The 20,596-nt window shown below is 43.7% G+C and overlaps 2 protein-coding genes across 37 annotated transcripts in view; one reads left to right on the top strand and one right to left on the bottom strand.

Annotated features, from left to right (window-relative positions):
* Positions 1-2,314, top strand: part of ppfia2 (PTPRF interacting protein alpha 2) — a 340,251-nt gene extending 337,937 nt beyond the window's left edge. For 9 of the 16 annotated variants that reach the window (XM_087247257.1, XM_087247256.1, XM_087247254.1 and 6 more), the window contains one exon: positions 821-2,314. Coding sequence is in view for 2 of the 16 variants with exons in the window: in XM_087247254.1 (XP_087103380.1) it covers positions 821-858 (38 nt within the window). In the remaining 14 variants the exon portion in view is untranslated. The remainder of the gene's footprint in view (positions 1-820) is intronic. The other 7 variants (XM_087247249.1, XM_087247250.1, XM_087247248.1 and 4 more) reach the window with 2 other exon arrangements.
* The window catches only part of acss3 (acyl-CoA synthetase short chain family member 3), a 239,992-nt gene that overhangs the window by 33,859 nt on the left and 185,537 nt on the right, over positions 1-20,596 (bottom strand). For 19 of the 21 annotated variants that reach the window (XR_015483149.1, XR_015483147.1, XR_015483148.1 and 16 more), the window contains 5 exons: positions 6,942-7,023; positions 4,945-5,067; positions 4,760-4,859; positions 3,386-3,561; positions 3,070-3,145 (listed from right to left, as the gene is read on the bottom strand). Coding sequence is in view for 12 of the 21 variants with exons in the window: in XM_087248262.1 (XP_087104388.1) it covers positions 3,070-3,145; positions 3,386-3,561; positions 4,760-4,859; positions 4,945-5,067; positions 6,942-7,023 (557 nt within the window). In the remaining 9 variants the exon portion in view is untranslated. Of the gene's footprint in view, positions 1-2,217; positions 3,146-3,385; positions 3,562-4,759; positions 4,860-4,944; positions 5,068-6,941; positions 7,024-20,596 lie in introns of those variants that run through there. The other 2 variants (XM_087248263.1, XM_087248258.1) reach the window with 1 other exon arrangement.

Genomic DNA, 20,596 nt, shown 5'->3' with positions numbered 1-20,596 from the left:
AGTAAACTGACATAAAGCTGCACTACAACAGCCTTATATAGACGTATCACTTCACAAACATTATTTACAATAGCAAAATCGCTACACATTGCAATATAAACACATTTCAAATACAGTACAATACAGTTCATCAACAGTGGAAGTTGCAGTAAACTGACATAAAGCTGCACTACAACAGCCTTATATAGACGTATCACTTCACAAACATTATTTACAATAGCAAAATCGCTACACATTGCAATATAAACACATTTCAAATACAGTACAATACAGTTCATCAACAGTGGAAGTTGCACTAAACTGCAGTAAAACAACTCCACTCTGTCTTTACCGCTCTTGATTCAAAACTTCATTCTTAATATTGCAGTTGACTTTTAATGCTCATTCATGTATTGCCCTTAGGTACATAAATATTACAAGTGCACTTTACTTTCACTATGTATTGCACTATTGTACATGTATTTCTATGCTTACTTATACTACTGAAAATTGCAATATATATATATATATATATATATATATATATATATATATATATATATATATATATATATATGCATGCTAAATAATTGATGACAACCTCAAATCCGCTCTTGTCCAAGCATCCCAACTGACAAGCACAACTTTACCATCCATTTTCACATTGCCAGCTACAAATATACAAAGCCTTCAATTCTTTCTCCATAATCATTTTTTACAATCCCGCAGCTCCTTTTCCTTCCCGTTACAATCTTTGCCCGTCTGCATACTATCCACAACTCTTACATGCAAATGTCTTCTGACCTTCACCACCTTAAACCTGTTCTTCTTTTTCTTTCAGACTCTTACCTTCAAGTTGGCCTCAACAAACAATTCTGACAAGTCACACTGCCAAGAGAACAACACAAGCCTGTGGACCGCAGGGACTGGAGGAGGAGGGCAGAGGAGTGCCGCTCTCCCCCGTCCCGCTCCACCAACTGAGGCCACGACCCCAGTGTCTGCCGTCTTTTACGCCACGTGGCTCCATCGGCTCAAGTACTGTGTATTTCTTCTACAGGGGATGTGTAGGTTCAACTGTAAATCATTCTACTGTAAATAATGCTGTTTTATATATAAATACAGAAATATAAATAAATAAATAAATATATATAGATATATCTACTTGTCTGTATAAAAGGACAAATAACGCATTCACGGTTTGTGCACATCGTGTCCTTTTATGTCATCATTTCAAAAGATGCTGCTGCTGATGCTGCTGCTGTACAACTTTTCGCCTACCCCCAACAGACACCTTACACGTGCTCTTACTTTCCTTTCATTCCCTTGTGCGTTTTAACATTTGGAAACAGAGTCTACATCGCACCGCTCATCTTAGCAACCAGCTCAAATATATCGCATGCTGTTGAACAGCGTTCACAATCACTGACACGCCAAATGCAACGCTCTGCAGTCATTCGTTCCACCGCATTGCCACAAAAACCTACTATGGCCAACATTACGAAAGCACTGCGTTCAATTGCAGGAAACCCACCAATCATCCCTAACACCCGCACACCAAATTGACACTTTTAATACTTCTTAACGCTCTTTCATTTCATTAACCATCTCTTACAACACATCACAAATGCCAATCCATCTTTTCTAGTACTGTGCGTTAAAGGGAAACGTCAGCAAAACATCAACACCCGCACACTTTCTTCTTCACAACACAAAAACACCAAGGAACTCTCTACCATGCACAGCACAAACTACAATCAGTGGCTGCACATTTTCTATTCTCATTACATTACTAATCAACACAAGCAACCGACTCAAACACACTTTCCGCCAGGTCAATAAATCAACTCCAGTTTGCCAAATTCAGACGCTATCCCTTTAACAACCTCACCGATTGGCCAGAGTATAGCACACGCCTTCATCTTCAAGCACACGCTCATTTTCTCAGAGAACACTGAAAACACAAAAACTCATTTTTCATCAACAAATTCTCCTCCGTCATCGGGAGCACAAAATCTAGGTTTGCTCCGTGGCCCATTGGAGCGTCCTGCCGCTTTTCATCATGGGAAACTCCTGAAGGACAGGTTTAGCTCATAGTGAACGTAGACTTACTTGCTGTGACTTACTTTGGTGTAAAAAATGTTTCCTGCTCGGGGGACGTCAGTTGTACAGCCCTTCGCTTCCTGTCCTTTGGTTATTTCTGACACGGTTTCTACATTGTTTTGCACGCACAGAGAACTCTTTTATTTTGTGTCCATTTTTTATTACTGATTGTATTTTGGTCAAAACTATGTGGTGATCAAACAACTTTTCATTGTCAATAAAAAATACAGTCCAATTGCCTTGCTATTACAGCACTTTCTTTTACTCTGTTTTCTTCACCCTGCTACACCACGTTACCTTTCACTTTGACTCATTCATTGTGTTGCATGAACACTCTCACCAAAACATCAGATCGACATTACACTATGGAAAAATATGTGACTTTCACATAAACAATCACATTCACAGTCAACGTCATTCGCTTTTTCCGGAGGACTTGCTGAGCACAACTAACATTTTTCTATGAACACAGTCAAGCCGTTTTACAAACTATCATATAGCAATAGCAAAACTCACAAACTTCAGAATGATCACAGATATTGCCACGACACAAACAAAAACATTAAACATTTAAAATGACTTTTAGGAACTACAAAATGTCTTCCCTTTCTTTGGATATGGGAGGGTCAAACAAATACATATACGTTTCATTTTGTATAAATCAGCCACTACAAATACCCCTAACAACACTCAATTACTTCAACTTCTTATATTTGGTACAAATCATACAAAAATATCACTACAGCGCTACACTCTCATCATGTTAGCGCAATCAAATTATTACTGTCAGTCACACTGCTAAAAACACATTAGGGAATGTAGAGTACAATCTGTTCACAAGCATGTTTTCCATGCCAGAATGTTTCTCTTTCATCAAATCTTTCGTAGGTTCTTACATCTTGGAGAGGAAAGTGATTCACTCCAAGTGTGTGTGTGTGTGTGTGTGTGTGTGTGTGTGTGTGTCTCTGCATCTGGTGGTAAATTATTTACCAGCTCCTTTTACACTTTCTCTCAGCATCTTCTCGATGTCCTTGAAGACCTCTGGATCCTCTATAGTGGGACTGATCTATGCATTTCAAATTATAAACAAAGCATTAAAACAACTCTGCTTAACCACAAAACTTTCATTCAACTGCTCATTATATATAATTCGTTATATTCATTCAACTGCTCATTATTTAAAAAAAAAAAATTTATATATATATATATTTATTTATTTATTTTTTACGTGTTAATATATTTTTCTTATTATTAATATATCACTATTATTAATATTTATGATTACAAAACAAAGGCCATCAAATACCTTGTAGGGCTTTTGGTTGACCAGGTTTGCCAGAGAGGATCGTGGTATTTTCCCCGAGCGTGTTTTGGGAAGAGCTTTGACAAAGAACACCTTCCTGAAAGCTGCCACAGGACCAATGGTGTCTCTCACTAACTTCACCAACCCCTTCACCAGATCATCTTCGCTTTCCTTACAGTCTGCAAAAACACACACACACACACAAACACACACACACACACACACACACACACACACACATTATACACACATATATTTGTTAATAAACATTGCTTACTGCATTCTTTACCATTAAGCATTGCTCCTTACTCTACAATCTTCTCATGTTATTTTGCACATCTGGTACATTCCTACACTAACTAAATCACCATTACACATTAGATATTTTTCAAGACACTTCTATACAGCTTAAAGTGACGTTTAAAGCCTTAACCAGGTTAATTAGGTTAACTAGGCAGGTTACGGTAATTAGGTAAGTTACTGTATAGCGATGGTTTGACCTGACAAATATATGACCTGAAGGGGTTAATAGTTTTGACCTTAAAATGGTTTTTCAAAAATTAATAACTGCTTTTATTCTAGCTGAAATAAAACAAATAAGACTTTCTCTACAAGAAAAAGTATTATTCTGTGTTAAATTTACTGTGAAAATTTGCTTTCTCTGTTCATCATTTGGGAAATATTTGACAAAAAAAAGGCAAAATAATTCAAAGAGGGGCTAATAATTCTGACTTCAACTGTACAAGCCTCTTCTGCCTTATCTATTCATTTCACTGTTAGTATTTACACTGTCAATTCAACAAATAAGCTATAATTTCAGTAATTGTTTTAGACGCATCACACATTATAAAATCTGACACGCTTATTGACTACACTCCAAATGCAAATCTATTCTCATATTGTATACACTGCAAAAAATGCTTTTCATACTTAGACTTTTTTTGTCTCGTATCTAGTTCTACAAATTCTTAAATCAAGAAGCATTTTCTAGACAAGCAAAATATATTGTCTTCTTTTAAGAAATAATATGCTACAATGAAGTGAGTTTTTCCTCAAATCACGCAAAATAATCTACCAATGTGGTAAGCTAAATAATCTTGTTTTTCGATTTGTGATAAGATTATTTTCATTACTTTCATTGCTTTCATTGCTTGTCTACAAAATGCTTCTTGATTTAAGAACTTTTAGATATTTGGACTACAAACAAGACAAAAAAAAATCTAAGAAAGAAAAGCATTTTTTGCAGTGTATATTCATGTTAATTAGATACATTCAAAGATTTTTCATTTACTTTTGTCATGGAAAGTGCCATATCAAAAACAAATACAGGAAAGCTATCGTGTCAAACTCCAGTCATTTTCTTAGTTCAGTTCTCACCGTTCCGAAGCACACATAAAGCCAGAGGCACGTGTCCTTTCAGAGAATCCTCCAGTCCCACCACAGCACAGTCCACCACAGCAGGGTGAAGCAGGACGGACTGAACCACACACACACATCATATGTTGGTGTAGCAACAGTAAACGCTCTTTAAGGTTGAATATCAGTAGTACAATGGCACAGACCTCCTCAAGAGCCCCAGTGGACAATCTGTGACCCGCCACGTTGATGACATCATCAGAGCGAGCCATGATGTACAGGAAACCCTCCTCATCCACGAAACCAGCATCCATGGTGTCGTAGTAACCCTAACAAAAGAGTTCAGACGGATAGAAACATGTAGTCATGTTAATGCTGCCTCTGTCCAACACTGGATGGCGCTGCAGCCCTATAGACTCTTGCTAGTAAAGCATATTCACATTCACAAACAATACAATACAAATACAAAAGAAACGAGTCTGCCTCCACCCAACTTCCACTCTAGATGGTGTGTTGATGCTCATTTCCCAAATGGCCTGGATTATGATAAAGAAGATGTCAACAGTTTGTTGTCTGCATTGCTTCAGCTGACAACATCTTGACCAAATGGTAATGATTGTAGAATGGGGAAGGAAGTAGTGCACATACAAGCGTCTCATCAATAGTGGAAGCTGCATTATCATAGAGAGAACAGCTGGGTCAACAGCCAAAGAGCAACTTCATTCACATCTACAGACAAGTCTAAAGCCAACATCAAAAACAGTTTTAAAGATCCCAGTTTCAACATGTTCAGGGCTCCTTCGGACTCTGGCCGTGTATTTGGACACTGCTATGCTGAATTAACATCTTCATAGACTTCTTCTATGTCTTCCTTTATTTTTTCTTACACAATCATAATAACAATGGCCACTGTGGTGATATTAATATACCCTGTACATGCTGGACTGGCATAAACATTTAAGGTTTTTTTTTTCGCACTCTTACTATTTGCTTAGTAACAGTACTTGTAAGCCTGTGTTATCCACTGTTAATACATTAGAGACGTGCTGTATTTGCTGCTTCTGCATCCTTTTTGAAGGCTGCTGCAATCCTCTGTGGTAAACACACTGAAAACTTCAGTCCTTCATTTCTAATCCACTGAAAGATGAACACACACACACACACACACACACACACACACACACACACACACACACACACACACACACACACACACGCGCTTTACACTCGGCTCTAGTCATGACTGTTAGCTTATGGACTGACACAGTAAGCAGCGGCTCGCATGACATCATCAAACACACATGCAGAGCGGACTCAGGTGACAGGATTCTCACTGCCCTGCCTGATTATGAGCAAAACACACTCATTAAAAGACAGAGTCTGTTCACAACAAAGAGTCGCATGCACACTTTCCCTGCCACCTGCCTTCAGTGCTCAAGGAAAATACATTCAATTAAACAAGGTTTGGCTGAAGCAATAATCCTATGGGAATACCTTATACATGTACATATGTAGCTTACTTTTCTATGATGACGATCACTTCATATTTTATAAACTGTACACTTTCAGCTACTCTTTACAAAAAGATTCATTTGTTCATGCCATACATTTACTTCTGATTTATTAATAATTCTTTCCTGATACATTACTGCAATGTATTATTATCATCTTCTGCAATGACTTCATGCATTAGATGTGTCAATATTACATATTTTGTGTATGTATTAGGACACGCGTAATACATTCTGTAACAAACATTTGACTATTGCTATAAGCAAAGGCTTTATTTAGATTTCTGACAGTTTTATGTGTACTCATATTGGATTGTGGACCTGACTACAACTCGTTTCAATATTTTCAAAGAATGCCACATATTGTCGGCAGAAGAAATCATTGAACAGCCCTTTCCTATAATGAAAACACATCTACACTTTTCTACAAACGTAACCCCCAAAGAGCCTTATTACTATATACACCTTCATCAAATATTCAACTGCACACTTCAAATTTCAACCACATTACTCCTTTCTGCCAAAGGGGGTAGTTTTTGACCAAATTAACTGCATCACACATAAGGCTGTGCTAGTGTATTTGCGTCAGGCTACTAAACCTTCATTACAAAACAGATGCATGTGTAACAAAACAACAACATTTCAGTAAAGGCAGAGCAGATGGAGGACATACAGTATATGGTGATTCTTACTGTGAATTTGGTGAAGTAGAGCTCTTTAAAGAGCATGTGGTTCTGCCAGAGACTCAGAGCTGCTCCGGGAGGCAGAGGAAGCCTGATGAGAGAAGAACAGGAGACGCTTTTAGAAAAAGAAAAAAGACAAATATTCAAGACGTGACCTTCCTCCGCTCTCAACCATCGAAAAACTGCATTTTTTGCATCCTTTCAGGGTCAAAGTATGCTTTCAACTGTGAATATAAATGACAATACACAGAGGACAAAAAAGAACAGAAGAAGAAAAAACAACATGAATGGAAACCATGATTTTTTTTTTTTTTTTTTACAAATGTGTTCAGCCATCGCCATCATATTCTTTCAAGCCTGTATGACTATTCTGCACAAAATAAAGAAAGATATTTTAAGACATGTCTTGTTTTGTTTTTTTTTCTACAACCCATCCATCCTAATTAAAAATGGTTGCTTGTCAACCGATTTCAAAATAACCTCTTCTGTGTTCCAGAAAACACACATATATATATATATATAAAGGTTGACAGGACACTTTACGTAAAACTGTAACCATATAGAATAATTCAGTAACATTAACAGCTGCTGAAAAACTGCATGTTCATCATGTTCAAAGTAACCTTCACATTATCTTACATGGCATTCATGCTGTAGTAGACAAACGGGAGAGAGAAATTTAGAATGTATTCCCATATCAGCTTCCCCTAACTACTTCATGTTAGAAAAAGATCGAATTTGCAAACAAAACAGGGTGGCGCGGTGGTGCAAGGGGTAGCACTGTCGCCTCAAAGCAAGAACGTTGCTGGTTCGAGCAAGGTTGGCGTTTCTGTGTGGAGTTTGCATGTTCTCCCCGTGTTGGCATGGTTTCCTGCGGGTGCTCCGGTTTCCCACACAGTCCAAAGACATGTGCTATAGGTGAATTGGGTAAGCTAAATTGTCAGTAGTGTATGCGTGTGAATGAGTATGTATGGACATTTCCCAGTACTACATTGCAGCTGGAAGGCCATCCGCTGCGTAAAACATGCTGGATAAGTTATGAATGAAGTATACAAAAACACATGTATATACAACACTTTTCTATAATAGGTTTAGGTTTAATTGTAAAAAACAAAACAAAATAAGATTAACATCTGAAACCTTTAAAAGGGGCCTGTTATGCACCTTTTTAAAAGACGCAAAATTTGTCTCTGATGTCCCTACAGTGTATGTACAGTTTTAGCCCAAAATATCTCACAAACAAATGTTTTACAACTCTTTGAAAACTCAATAATAATAAATAAAATGAATGAGTGAGTAAATGAATGACTTAGTGAGTGAGTGAGTAAAGGAATGAGTAAGCAAACAAGCTTAAAAATTAATGTGTGAGTGAATGAATGAATGAATGAACGAACGAATAAATTCGTGAGTAAATGAATGAACGAATGAATGACAGATTAAAGTGAATGAGTAAGTGAATTAATAAATTCATGAGTGAGTGAATGAATTAATGAATGAATGAGTGAATGAATGAGTAAATGAATGAACGAATGAATGACAGATTAAAGTGAATGAGTAAGTGAATTAATAAATTCATGAGTGAGTGAATGAATTAATGAATGAATGAGTGAATGAATGAGCAAACGAGTAAGTGAGTGAGTGAATGAATGAATAAATGAATGAGTGAATGAATGAAAGAATGAATGAGTGAGTGAATGAATGTGTGAGTGAGTGAATGAATGAATGAATGAATGAACAAATAAATGAATGATTAAGTGATTGAATGAATGAATGGACGAATGAATTAATGAATGAATGAATGAAGTGAATGAGTGAGTGAATGAATGAACAAATACGAGTGACTGAATAAATGAATGGATGAATGAATGAATAAATGAGTGAGTAAGTGAGTGAGTGAGTGAGTGAGTGAATGAGCGAGCGAACGAGTAAGTGAGTGAATTAATAAATGAATGAGTGTTTGAATGATTGAGTGACTGAGTGAATGAATAAGCAAGCAAGCAACCGAGTGAGTGAGTGAGTGAATAAATTAATGAGTGAGTGAATGAACGAATAAAAATTGAATGAGTGAGTGAGTGAGTGAGTGAATGAATGAGCAAGCGAACGAGCAAATGAATGTATGTATGAGTGAGTGAAGTAATGAATGAATAAACGAGTGACTGACTGACTGACTGACTGAGTGAGTGAATGAGCGAGCGAACGAGTAAGTGACTGAATGAATGAATGAATGAATGAATGAATAAGCAAGCAAGCAAACGAGAGAGTGAGTGAGTGAGTGAGTGAGTGAGTGAGTGAATAAATTATTGAGTGAGTGAATAAATGATTAAAAAATGAATGAGTGAGTGAGTGAGTGAGTGAATGAATGGGTGAGTGAATGAATGAGCAAGCGAATGAGCAAATGAATGTATGTATGAGTGACTGAAGTAATGAATAAGTGAGTGAGTGAGTGAGTGAGTAAGCGAGCAAGCAAGTGAATGAATGAATTCATTTCCTTGATCTTAATCCCTTTACTAATCTGGGGTCACCACAACAGGATAAACCACCATCTTTCCAGTACATGTTTTACACAACGGATGCTCTTCCAGCTGCAACCGAGTACTGTAACGGAAACACTCTTATTCACACACATATACTATGGTCAAGTCTTTGGACTCTGGGGGAGACCAGAGCACAATTAAACATGGAGAGAACATGCAAATTTCACACAGACAGTACATTCAACTGAAATTGTACTCTTTTAAAAAGAGAGCAGAGCTAAAAGCGCCTATGGCTCAGCATAGTGGTACATTCAAAACAGGACTAACATTATCCCTGGGATAAAAATTAAAAAAAAAAACTTAGAAGACTACAATGTGTTGATTTGTGCATCTTAAAACTTCACATTTATAACGTTGGAGGTTACAGAAGTAACCCTTCGTTCCCCGAGGAGGGGAACGGAAGTGCTATTAAGTGGATTTGATCTTTGTGAAAATCCACGAAATGGGAGGATTCGGTTCAGAAGCCGCTTGTCTGAAAGAGTATTGAACGGGCCAATGAATGCAATGAATTGGCAGCGTAAGCTTGCACAGGTGTGCTTCATTGCCAATTATCCCAGCATATAAGCACACCTGGAGCGAGCAAACGCCATCCTTTTAAGCTGAAGAGACTTTCAAACAGCTAAGGGACAGTCATTATGGCGACGGAGTATAGCACTTCCGTTCCCCTCCTCGGGGAACGAAGGGTTACTTCTGTAACCTCGAACGTTCCCCTTCGGTTGGGGAACTTCAGTGCTATTAAGTGGATTTGATCTTTGTGAAAATCCACAAAATGGGAGAACTATGGAAAGCACCATAATGACTGCACCTTACCAACGCCCCCGATGAGGGGATTGTCAAGCAAGCGTGACGCACCCACATCATGGGAGGCGCGGTCCTCCAACGTGTCCCTGGCCCTAATTTATCCTACTTCAACAGAAGTCTTACGGATTTAGATATATTTTTCGGGAAGTCGTGAGCATCTAGATAATTCTAGGAAAATACAATCCCGCTATATCCTGCAATCCCGATAGGGAGAACACTGCGGAGGCCATCCGTTACCCAAGGGGGGATAGATGGCAGAATTACATATGGAGTAGCCCTAAAAAGGGGGAGTACGCATAGCAAAAGAGTGGTTAGCGGAGAGGGAAGACACGGGTCCGCACAGGGGGGGGGGCTTAACCGTGGCGGAATAAGCATATGGGATCGCCTAGTGGGGATCACGCATAGCAGGCACCTATACCCAAAACGCAGGCTGACCAGCGGGCAGACCTACAACGTAGTGGGCCAACAAGTGACTCCTCCACTGAGTCAGTGCTGGGGGCCACGGAGGAATCTGCAGGGCTCACCTGACGGGGAACTTTACTGACAGATAAAAAGGCGCACGTACCTCCGTGTTAGGGAGAATGGCGCAGCAAGCGTGTTTCAACAGCCTACTGAATTGTTTCCTCAATCACCAAGTGTTACCTAATACCCTTGAGGAAACCGGCTCCACTCGCAGATTGTAAAACCTTGCAAATGTGTTGGGTGTCACCCAGCCCGCAGCTCTACAGATGTCTGTTAGAGAGGCGCCGCGTGGGCGCGCTCGAGAGGATGCGAAGCGCGGCTCACCTCGGCTCTGATAGCGAAAAAAGGCATCCACAATCTAGTGGGAACTTACTTCAGTATGGCACTTCCCTGCTGCCGACCGCCATAACAGACGAAGAGCTGCTCAAATGATCTAAACTCTGAGTGCGGTCCGGATAATACGCAAACGCAAACTGGACAATAAAGAAGGGCTGGGTCTGCCTCTTCCGAGGGTAGCGCTTGCAGGCTCACTACCTAGTATTAAAACGGAGTGGTAGGAACCTTGGGCACATATCGCGGGCGGGGTCTCAGGACGTGAGAGAAAGCCAGCCCAATTACAGGCACGAGTCACTGACCAAAAAATGCCTCCGGGTCCCCGACCCTCTAATCGATATCAACGCGACCAGCAGAGCTGTCTTCAGGGACAGAAAGATACTGAGTCGAGGATCGAAGGGATCTGACGAGCTAGATCCTAAGAGGGCATGAGAGGGGGCGGGGTGGATTAATTTGCTTAGCGCCCCTGAGGAACCGGATAATGAGGTTATGTGTTCCCACGGTGCTGCCAGCCACCGCGTCATGAGAACGGAGATGGCAGCCACGTAACCTTAAGTGTGGAGGGCGACAGCCTGCTCTCCAGCTTCTCTCGGCGTAAGAAAGCACAACGCTGATCTGGCAAATTACGGGGGTCTTCTCTGCGAGAGACACATCATTCAGTGAATAGACTCCACTTCAGGGCATAGGCCCGCTCGGGGAGGGGGCTCTAGCCCGAGTGACGGTATTAGCCACCGCAATCGGAGGTTACCTAGGTCTTCCTCGCGTCTAAGGACCTCCAAAGATCGGCGAGGATGCCAGATGGTGCCCTGTCCCTGAGAGAGTAGGTGCTCCTCGAAGGGACTGCCAGGGGAGGGCTATCGCGAGGGAGAGCTCTGACATCCAGGTCCGATTGAGCCAGAGGGGCGCAACCACCAACCTGTTCCTCGTCCTCCCTGACCTTGCACAGTAACTACTGTGCAAGCTGGGCTCACTGGGGGAAACGCATATTTGCCCCGAGGCCAGCTATAAGCCAGTGCATCCGTGCCGAGAGCACTCGGTCAGGGAAAGAACAACTGGCAATGAGCGATCTCGGGGGAAGCAACAGATCAATCTGGGCTTCCCCGAATCCCGCCCATATCAGCTGGACAGACTCGGGGTGGAGTCTCCGTTCTCCAGGACGTAAGGCTGCCGTGAGAGCGCATCGGCTGATACCAAATTCCATCAGGTCTAATGCTGCAGACCAACCCAGAGGACAAACGCACCGGAGGATGCGCTTCTGCGTGAGCATTCTGAACGGCAGCTTGTGCAGACAGCGGTTCAAAACGCGCAGATCTATGATTGGCCGTGACCCACCGCTCTTTTTGGGCACGATGAAGTGTGGGCTGTAAAACCCGCTCTCCATCTCGGCTGGAAGGAGCGGCTCGATTGCATCCTTCGCCAGGAGGACAGCAATCTCCTCCCGCATGACAGGGGAGGACAGGGGGCTGACCCTGGTAAATACACACCCGTGACTTGGGGGACCGTTTCGCGAACTGAATCGCATAGCCGAGTCTGATTGTGCGTATGAGCCACCGCGAAGAGCTGGCCCGCGCTAACCAGGCAGGCAGAGCTCTCGCTAATGGACTCCGCTACAATCGCTGACGTACCAGCAGTGGGGCAGCGCGGAGTGGGTGTGCTGATGCGGGAAGCGCTCTGGTCCCACGGAAAAGCTGGAGGTGAGATATTTGCTCTCACTCCGCACCCGAGCTCCGGAGGGGAGGCTCGAGGGGGGGGAAGAAAGGAGACTGCTCTCCCAGCGCTCGTGAGCCACTGGCGAAACGCATCGAATCTGCAAGCTAGAAAGCATAGCATCCCAGACTGGCAGATTTCGGGCTGTCACATCCGGGGAAGTGGAAAAGTGCTCTTTCATGATGTTTTCATGGCAGTGAAAAAGTGCCGTTGGAAATGGGGCCCCGCCCTCCAGCGGGGAAAGAGCAAGCTCCCTCTTCTCCAGATGGCCTGTCCCAGGGACGCTTCGCGGTCCGTTGCCGGACTTAGCGGCGTTCTGGCCAGGGGGGCTGCCTGCTTCCGAGGTGCCCGACGCGCTCGCTTCGCCAGAGGCATGTGCGGCGGCGGAGCAGCTCTCGTAGGCGGGCGTCTTCGCCGAGGAGCAGGTATGAATGGCACGGCGGGCGGAGCGGGCTATGGACCGCCGATAAGACATCACCCATCAACTGCTCTCTCACCGCCTTAAATTCCTGGGTGAATTCACAGACGGTGTCGCCGAACATGGCTTGGGATATGGGGAAGTCAAGAAACTTTGTCGACTTCGTGCATATCAGCCAGGGGTGGCGCTCCTGGATCACTAATGTGGACATAGTCCTCCCCAACGCACACGCAGCGGACTCAGTAGTCCGAAGAGCTAAGTCAGCGGCGGTGCAGAGCTCGTAAGCCTGGGTTGGACCCACCCTCGTGCAGCTCGGCCAGCGCCTGCGCTTGGTAGCGCTGGTAGGTGGCTATCGCATGCAAGGCGAAAGCAGCCTGGCCCGCAGCTATGTAAGCTCTAGCTCCGAGGGAGGCAGATAACTTACAGGCTTTGGATGGGAGATTAGGCGGACCCCGCCATCGCGCACTCAACCTGAGGAATCGCCACAACCCCCTGGCTGTTCCACCGTCAAGAGTGGTGAGGGTGGAGGGACACGCAGTACAAGCAGAAAAAAGTGCTCCTTAAGACCGCGTGAGCCTACTGTGCACCTCCGGGAAGAAGGGAACGCCCCTCTAGTCGGTCCGGCCGCGGAGCTGGGGGATAAACCATCTCCAACCAGCCCGGGAAAGCTCGGCTAACATGTCCGTTTCAGGATTTAGGCTAGCCGCGATCTTTACTGCGCAAGTCATGGCATCGCAATGACGACATGAACTGCCCGCGAGCAACGCATTAACATGCTGGACCCCCCAGGCATGTAACGCAGTGCCCGTGCCCATCATCCGAGGACAGGAAACCACCGCATCCAGAAACGCACAGTCGGAGCGCCGTCCTGAAAAGGACGTGCTGCACGACTGTGTTGCTCTTTCTGTGAAGTTTGCAACTTTATACGCACCGCTCTGGAGGACCGGACCCAAAGACCGCCAGGCAAGGGAGAAACCCAGCTCGACCGTCTGCTGCTGCGTGTACAAACTCTGGACCGGGAGAATGCTCTCGTTCGCTCAGAATCGCTGGTCACAGCAGGAGGAACCTTCATCGACTCGATCAGAAAGTCTCTGAAGCGAAAAGGATGGCGTTTGCTCGCTCCAGGTGTGCTTATATGCTGGGATAATTGGCAATGAAGCACACCTGTGCAAGCTTACGCTGCCAATTCATTGCATTCAGTGGCCCGTTCAATACTCTTTCAGACAAGCGGCTTCTGAACCGAATCCTCCCATTTCGTGGATTTTCACAAAGATCAAATCCACTTAATAGCACTGAAGTTCCACAACCGAAGGGGAATGGCTATTACTCACTGACATCATCTTCAGCAAATGAAAACTCGAATGGCAGTGGGCTGCTTCTCACTCAGGGCTATTTATGCTGATGATGGAGAGATAGTTACTAATGGCCGGGGCTTTCCTCTCTCTTATGACACATACAGTACAAAGGGAGAATGACAATCAAAGTGTTCCTGCAGGTTTTTCGCAGAATCACTCTTCTAACTCTAACATTATATAAAAGTAAAACAATTCTAATAATTCCAAAATTATGTTTCTCCAGATAAAACTTCATTCACAATAGTATGTGTTTAATAGTTAGGATGATATTGAAATATATTGCTAGTTTGGAGCCACTTCCCCTTTAAATAGATGTCTGTGAGCAAGTCTAGTCTACCCTACACAAATAGTTTTACCATTGTGTGATACATCAGCCTGATCTCATGAGGAAACGTAATTATTTCAAATATTTAACTACTTCACAAATTCATACAATTTGCAAGAGGTACACAAATTGGAATCACATACAAAGAAAGCAAAACTACAATGAACAGATGGAAAAAAACAACAACAACAATACAGTCAGATACTGGTACTGGTACTGAAACCATTCAGTGGTAAGGGATGGCAACAAAGATAGTAATGGAATGATAAAAGAAAAACAGTAATAATAACACTAACAACAACAATAATTACAAGTAATACACCAACTACTACTACCGAAATTACTAATGCTATACTACTACTACAGCCACAACAACAACTGCTACTACAATGTCTACTACTAAGGAAAGGAGGTCAAGCTTTCTCAGTTATACACTCTCCTACACTCTGGAATAGCCTTCCTGATAATGTCCGAGGCTCAGACACACTCCCGCAGTTCAAAACTAGATTAAAAACCTATCTGTTTAGTAAAGCATACACTCAGTGCATCACTTAGCGGGTTTCCACACAGGTTTCTGCATCTTGTTGATATACACTATGAACAGCAGCTACGCTAATTATTCTCTTATTTTTCCATTTCCACCTGGGGATACTCATCCCGAGGTCCACAGGCTATCCAGAGTCACTGATTCGATCCAAGAACAGAGACGAGATGATCCCAAGGTTTCCATACCCTGGACCAGGCTGTATCCTGAGCAGCTGCTGTAGTGGTCATGGAGGAGTGGAGAGCATGAGACTGATTTCTGTGACGCTCCAGAGCCAGACGAGACTTCGCTGAGGCTCAGCTTCTAGCCTCCGCCGCTGAGACTGCAGCTCTGCACAAGACATTTGGCCAGCGGAGAAATTAAAATGGTCATGACCAACTTAGTCCGATTTCTCTCAAGTTTTTTTTTTTTCACTTTCGCCAATTTGTGAAGTTTTTTTTCCCCTCTCCGCTGCCGCCACTTGCTTGCATGGTTCAGGATCTGTGGAGCTGCACATCGATGGATTTGCTCTCCAATGTTTGGACTCTCAGTAGTGATTATTAAGCCACACTGAACTGAGCTAAACTGAACTGAACTTAAACACTAATGTTTTAAACACTAATTTATGTGAAGCTGCTTTGACACAATCTGCATTGCAAAAGCGCTACACAAATAAAGGTGAACTGAATTGAATTAAATACTCCTGACACTACTACAACAACATCTTTTACAACTGATACTACTGCAACAACATCTACTACTGCTGAGCCTAACTACTACTGACTCTACAACTGATACTATTACTACTACTACTACAACGACTAGGGGAGCACAGTGCTCAAAGTAATGTGGGCCAAAATGTAACACAGAGTTTTAAGATATTTGCTCAGGGTTAACCATGGCATGCTTCCGAGGTATTCACCACAGTGGCGGCAGATGTCTTCCTGCCAATTATTGAAATAGTTTAGATGAATCTGGATGAGAAACACAGGAGAACACTTGTTAACTAAGGTAACCCTCGTTCCCCAAGAGGGAACTTTTACTTTGGGTATTTCGTCAGAATCCAATCATCTGAAAGAGTATACAAACGGGCCAATGAAATGCCAATGAGTTAGCAACCCCCAATTAATATCCATGTCTCGCGCCTCTGGGAACTGGATGATGAGGCAATGCTTTCCCAGCGCCACCATTGCCACGTCCTCAGAGCAGGGTTGATCGTAACGCCAACCCCTCAGAGCAGAGGGGACAGTCTTAGCTCCAGCAAACTGAAGGAGGAGAGCATCATACTGATCTGGCACGTACAGGGTCTTTCTCGGGGAAAGCGAGAGAGTCCACGTATCTCGGTGTTAAAAAAAAGCTGCAGCCCACAGCGTCTGGACAGACGGGGGTGGAGTCTCCATTTTCCCAGGCAAAACTGCTGTGAGAGCGCATCGGCGATTAAAATGCCAATGCAACCAGATTCCAACCACAGACCCACAGCTGCATGCCCGCACCACACAGCCTCCTAGCACAACTGGAAGCATCTGTCAAAAACATGACATGCCTGGACACTTGTTCTCGTCCAGAGGCTGAGGGCTGGGCGACACAGCGGAGTGACAGTAACCCGGTGCGCGCTCGCATGCCATGCGCGTCTTGGGACCCGATTGTGAAGCTCATGCTGAAGCGGTCCCGTCTGGAGCACCCGAGCGGCAAGACAGCGTCTGCGGAATCCATATGCTCCAGGAGCCTCTGAATATTATCAGTGGGACCACAGTTTCTCTGCCGAACTCTGTCGAACTCCAAAGGGGCGTCAGGGCACCCTCCGCAAGCTTGGTGAAAACCCGCGGAGACAGAGAGAGCCCGAAGGGGAGGACTTGTACTGCCAGGCTCATCCTTCAAACGCACACCTCAGAAACTGACGGTGGCGTAGAAGCATGAAGACATGAAGTGTCCTTCAGGTCTATTGCTGCAGACCAATCCCGAGGACTAACTCACCAGAGGATGCGCTTCTGCGTAAGCATTTTGAACGGCAGCTTGTAAAGACAGTGGTTCAAAATGTGCAGATCTAGGATGGGCCGTAGCCCACCGCTCTTTTGGGTACAATGAAGTACAGGTTGTAAAACCCGCTCTCCATCTCAGCTGGAGGGACCGCTTAGATTGCATCGTCCGCCAGGAGGACAGCAATCTTCTGTCCCAAGACAGGGGTGGGCACAGGGCTGACCCAGGTGAGATACATACCCGTGAACTTGAGAGGCCGTTTCGCAAATTGAATCGCGTAGCCAAGTTTGATCGTGCGTATGAGCCACCGCGAAGGGCTGGCCCACGTAACCAGGCAGGCAGGGCCCTTGCTAATGGCTCTATATATCTGACAGGTTTAGCCAGAGATGGCGCTACTGGACCACTAGTGTGGCCATGGTCCTTCCCAGGGCACACGCAGCAGACTTCCATGGAGCTCATTTGGGTGCGGTGCGGGGCTTGTAACAAGCCTGGGTCGGAACCACCCCCGTGAAGCTGGGCCAGCGCCTGCGCATGGTCCCTAGCATGCAGGGTAAGAAGCAACCTGGCCTGTGGCTGTGTGGGCTCTGGCTCCGAGGGAGGCGGATAACCGACAAGCCTTGGACGGGAGACGAGGTTGACTCCAGCAGAATGAGGCACCATGCAGGCCCGCAATGGCACTCACAATCTGATGAATCGACTTGTACTCTCTAGCTCCTCCACCATCAAGGGTGGTGAGGGTGGAGGCAAACGCAGATCGCGCTGAGAAAGATGCCCTCCAAGACTGGAGCCCACGGTGCACTTCTGGGAAAAAAGGGATATGAGGCTAAAAGATCTTGCCTTTTTAATCCTCCACATACATGCATCATTGGTATCTATATCAGTCCACTGTAAAGGAAGCAAAAAGGAACTACTTTGCGAACATTATCATGTCCAATTGTCATAAACCTCAGGTGTTATTTAAGTCAATTGATTCTATTCTTAATGCCTCAGCTAGAGCCCAGATAACACCACCCAATTTTGATCCCTCAATCCTTCCCGTGTGCCCTGCTGCCTTTCAGCAGTTTGAGCATGTCACTCTTGCTCAGCTAGATGAGATAGTGGCCCACATAAAGCCATCAGGTTCACCTCATAATGCTGTTTCCCCACACCTTTTGAAAGAGGTCTTTTCCACTGTGGGCTCTATTGTTTTATCTATTATAAATGACAGTCTTACTTCAGGAGTGGTTCCTAAAAATTTCAAACATGCTGTTGTACGGCCACATTTTTAAAAACCCGGAATGGACACACATATTTTTCATTACTATACACCAATCTCCAAGCTGCCTTTTTTATCTAAAGTGTTGAAAAAAATAGTCTATAATCAGATAATTGCACACTTGAATGAGCACAACCTTCTTGAGATTTTCCAGTCTGGTTTTAATGCAATGCACAGCACTGAGTCTGCCCTTATAAGACTTTTTTATGATATTCTTTTATCATGTGATTCTGGTGACTGTGTGGTTCTTGTCCTATTAGATTTAACAGCTGCATTTGACACTGTTTATCATGACATTTTACTTTCACGCTTGGAACATTGGGTTGGCATTAAAGTTGTGGCTTTGGAATGGTTCAGGTCCTATTTGGAAGGCCGAACCTTCTCTGTGCGATTGAGTGATTGTGAGTCCTCCTGTGCTCCACTATCTTATGGAGTTCCACAGGGTTCTATTCTGGCCCCTATATTGTTCTCTCTATATCTGCTTCCACTTGGTTCGATTCTCAGGAGACACGGCATCTCCTTTCACTGTTATGCTGATGACTGTTAAATTTATGTTCCCCTTAAAAGGACAAATGACCTTCCTCTAAATGCACTGGCCTCCTGTTTAAAGGACATTAAGTCTTGGATGACACTGAATTTTCTCCATTTTAATGATTCTAAGACCAAAGTGATGGTGTTTGGCCCCAGTTCCAACGTCGTTCATTCTGTACACCTAAATAATCTCGAAACTTTCTGTAAGCCAGAGATTGTGAACTTGGGTTTTAAAATGGATCCTGAACTAAAGCTTGAAAGCCAGATTCGGTCTGTTGTTCGCTCTAGCTTCTTTCACTTACGACAACTGGCCAAAATTAAGCATGTTTTAACGCACAAGCAATTTGAAAACAGTAATCCATGCTTTTATTACCTCCCGCTTGGACTACTGCAATGCCCTTTATTTTGGGGTGAGTCAGTCTTCGATCTCTCGACTGCAACTGGTTCAGAATGCAGCTGCATGTCTTTTAACTGGCACACGCAAATACGAGCGCATCACCCCGATATTATTTTCTCTTCACTGGCTGCCTGTGCATTTCAGGATCCATTTAAGTTACTTTTATTTGTTTTTAAGTGTCTAAATGGTGCTGCACCCATTTACCTCTCTGAGCTTCTCTGTCCCTACACACCTTCTCGTTCGCTCAGGTCAGCCGACCAGCTCCTCCTGGGTGTGCCCAGGACCAGTCGAAAGCCTAGAGGGGATTGGGCTTTTGCTGTGGCTGCACCAAAATTGTGGAATGAGCTGCCGTTGTACATTAGACAAGCCTCTTCTATTTACTTCATAAAACCCACATGTTCAATTTGGCTTCTAGCACATAGTAAGATGTTGACATTTTATGTTTATTTATTTGTATTTTAAAGTTTGTTTTACTCTTTGTTGTCAGCACTTTGGTCAACTGTGTTGTTTTAAAGTGCTTTATAAATAAATTGAATTGAAAAATTGAATCTAGTCGGTCCAGCCGCGGGGATGGAGATAAACCATCTCCAGGTTTACAGCCGAAGCAGTCCGGCAAAGCACGGTTATCATTTCTGTTAATAGATCCGACGCCACGCTCGCTACCCCGAGGGAGGGAGCGTGTTCCAATCCTTCATCAGACAATGAAAGCCCATCCTCCGATGCAGCGGTGAACATCTGAGCCTTGGTGTCATCAAGTGATAGGGCGGCCATCCGAGGATAGAGCGCTTCTCTCACTTGAAGCTTGGATGGAGCACATAGAGGAGCGAGAGTTCCGCAAACCCGAGGGTGGCGGATTTACTCCCACTGTAACCCTTTCTTTAAATCTTTACTCTTTTAGATGATTGGATTCTGACAAAATCCCCATAGTAGACGTTTTCCACATAGCATCGACGTTCCCCTCCTGAAGGGGAACCCATTTTTGCAGCATAAAATGATTTTTTATTATAGTCCATATTTTAGTATTAAAAAATAATCAGTAAAAGTAT

The sequence above is a fragment of the Danio rerio genome, chromosome 4 (genome assembly GCF_052040795.2).
Source record: "Danio rerio strain M-AB ecotype USA chromosome 4, GRCz13ab, whole genome shotgun sequence".
Lineage (NCBI taxonomy): Eukaryota > Metazoa > Chordata > Actinopteri > Cypriniformes > Danionidae > Danio > Danio rerio.
Note: the sequence above shows the minus strand (reverse complement) of the source record. Positions and strands in the feature narration are given on the sequence as shown.